At 53.0% G+C, this 2,875-nt stretch overlaps 1 protein-coding gene across 1 annotated transcript in view; it reads left to right on the top strand.

Annotated features, from left to right (window-relative positions):
* The first annotated feature begins 645 nt into the window (after window positions 1-645).
* Window positions 646-2,875, top strand: part of rhbdf1b (rhomboid 5 homolog 1b (Drosophila)) — a 33,236-nt gene continuing 31,006 nt past the window's right edge. Inside the window, exon 1 of the mRNA XM_056297423.1 lies at window positions 646-1,077. Coding sequence (XP_056153398.1) covers window positions 1,043-1,077 — 35 coding nt within the window. The 5' untranslated portion in view covers window positions 646-1,042. The remainder of the gene's footprint in view (window positions 1,078-2,875) is intronic.

The following is a 2,875-nucleotide window of genomic DNA, read 5'->3' on the forward strand; positions in this document are numbered from 1 at the left end:
TTCACCTCCCTCCTCCTCCTCCTCCTCCTCCTCCTCCTCCAGTCTATCTGCTTCTAATCTGCGTCTTCCTGTGAAGTGCTGGTATGTTAGTGGGAGAACTGGTGTTTACACACACTCCCTAAACAGCACGGAGAGACACACACCGGCAGAGAGGGAGCGCAACAGAAACTCGAGACAGGTTTGGGGAAAAGGAGGGAATGACACGGCCTGAAGACTCGGTTCAAGGTTTCCCGTAGCAGAGATGAACCGCGAGGAGCAGGAGAGAGATGGAGACAGACGGCGTTTGACTTGACGAGGAGCAGACGGTCCCTGGCTTACACTCTGGGAGAAGACAAACGGTCATCGGGCAACGCTTGGAGAGCTGCCAACAACTGATGCAGACAAACGCACACAAACACGCACACACTCTGGCAGATCGCTGTGGTGTGTTGGTGACATCGGGTCGGCCAGCAGAGCAGAGAAACCCTGTGGAGATGCAGGACGGTTGTGAGAGGACTCAAGTCTTCTGTTGAGTGAACGACTTCAGTCCCTCTCCGGATCCCACAGAGGAGGAGAGAGAGACAGAGACGAGGGGAGAGAGAGAGAGAGAGAGAGAGAGAGAGAGAGCGGGAACAGCCTCCATATCTATGAATCAGTTGCAGCGGCGCCCCCTGTCAACGTAGTCCCATCCTGCCAAGCTGATGAATGGGAGGGATCAACAGCTTTCCTCCAACTCAGTGTATGTGTGTGTGTGTGTGTTTCCTCTGATTAACAAGAAGCTCCCTCATAGAGATGGTGGAATGGGACATCAGGACCATCCAGGAAGTGTAGAGCTTGTGTTAAACTGATGCAGTCCCTCTGACAGTGACCTTTGACCTGGATATCAGAAAATCCGCTTACAGGACATCCTACTGTTTATCGTCGCCCAAAGTGAAATGCAACAACGCTGCGGGGGACTTGTGGGCATGCCCAGCTGTGAGGCCGGGGTCAGAGGGTCAGAGGTGAAGAGGCATCAGGTTGTGGTGGTGGGGATGTCGCTCGCTGATAGTTTTGCCTCTCAGGTATGAACCTGACCCTCTCCTGGAGCTCTCTGGACAGGTGAGTGTCTAGTGTGGGGTCAACACTGGGGTCAACACTTGTTAGTTCATTCTGACTGACTCCCTCAGATCACTTGCAGAACTGAGATCCCTGAGATCAGTTGCAGAACTGAGATCAGTTGCAGAACTGAGATCCCTGAGATCAGCTGCAGAACAGATCCCTGAGATCAGTTGCAGAACTGAGATCAGTTGCAGAACTGAGATCTCTGAGATCAGTTGCAGAACTGAGATCAGTTGCAGAACAGATCCCTGAGATCAGTTGCAGAACTGAGATCGGTTGCAGAACAGATCAGTTGCAGAACTGAGATCCCTGAGATCAGTTGCAGAACTGAGATCAGCTGCAGAACTTGTAATAGAAAACCTTCCCTGTTTGACGGGTCCAGTTTGTGTTGTGAGAGGTTTGCTAAACATGCAGGGGATTGAACACGCTACAAGACATTACAAACGCTGTAACGCTCGCTAAACTTGCTGTACTTACTATGCGACACATTCCCTGTGCCGGTCTCAGCATCCCTGGGCTGTTTTTCTTGAGATTCTTAGTTCCCTCATTCAGAGGACAACTTCACTAATCAGCTGAGCCAGAGCACTCGGTGTTGTCTTAAAGTTCCCTTAGTTTTTGTCATCTTAACAACTCCTGGTCCTCTTCCCTCTCAACACCCACAAAGGAGGAAGTTAAAGACTGTTTGCAGTGTTTACGTGTGTGACGCGTCCACGCTGGCTTGGTTGTGTGACCCTGTTGAGCCGTGGCGTTGTGCAGGATCACCAGCACATGGATCCTCATCTGGCATGATGGAAAAACACCGGCTGCCCCCACATGGAGGGTGGTTTTCTCAAACCAGGCCAATCCCTGTGCGTCTCCCTCCTCCTGCTCCCAGAGCACCGGTGTTGTGTGTGAAGGTTGGCTGAGGTACGCCCCTCGTCTTGTGTGTCCGTGGCTGGATGAGCGGTGCGGTGCAGGAGCTGCCTAAGCTTGCCTTGGACAATTACTGCAGGAGGCTGCTTTGTGTGTCCCTACCTTACCTGCAGGATATGGTGCTAACTGGTGTGTGTCCCCACCTTACCTGCAGGATACGGTGCTAACTGGTGTGTGTCCCCACCTTACCTGCAGGATATGGTGCTAACTGGTGTGTGTCCCGACCTTACCTGCAGGATACGGTGCTAACTGGTGTGTGTCCCCACCTTACCTGCAGGATACGCTGCTAACTGGTATGTGTGTCCGCCTTACCTGCAGGATACGCTGCTAACTGGTGTGTGTCCCAGCCTTACCTGCAGGATACGCTGCTAACTGGTGTGTGTCCCCACCTTACCTGCAGGATACGCTGCTAACTGGTGTTAGTCCCCACCTTACCTGCAGGATACGCTGCTAACTGGTGTGTGTCCCCACCTTACCTGCAGGATACGCTGCTAACTGGTGTGTGTCCCCACCTTACCTGCAGGATACGGTGCTAACTGGTGTGTGTCCCCACCTTACCTGCAGGATACGGTGCTAACTGGTGTGTGTCCCCACCTTACCTGCAGGATACGGTGCTAACTGGTGTGTGTCCCCACCTTACCTGCAGGATACGCTGCTAACTGGTGTGTGTGTCCGCCTTACCTGCAGGATACGGTGCTAACTGGTGTGTGTCCCCACCTTACCTGCAGGATACGGTGCTAACTGGTGTGTGTCTCCAACTTACCTGCAGGATACGGTGCTAACTGGTGTGTGTCCCCACCTTACCTGCAGGATACGGTGCTAACTGGTGTGTGTGTCCGCCTTACCTGCAGGATACGCTGCTAACTGGTGTGTGTCTCCAACTTAC

Source organism: Lampris incognitus, chromosome 17, assembly GCF_029633865.1.
Source record: "Lampris incognitus isolate fLamInc1 chromosome 17, fLamInc1.hap2, whole genome shotgun sequence".
Lineage (NCBI taxonomy): Eukaryota > Metazoa > Chordata > Actinopteri > Lampriformes > Lampridae > Lampris > Lampris incognitus.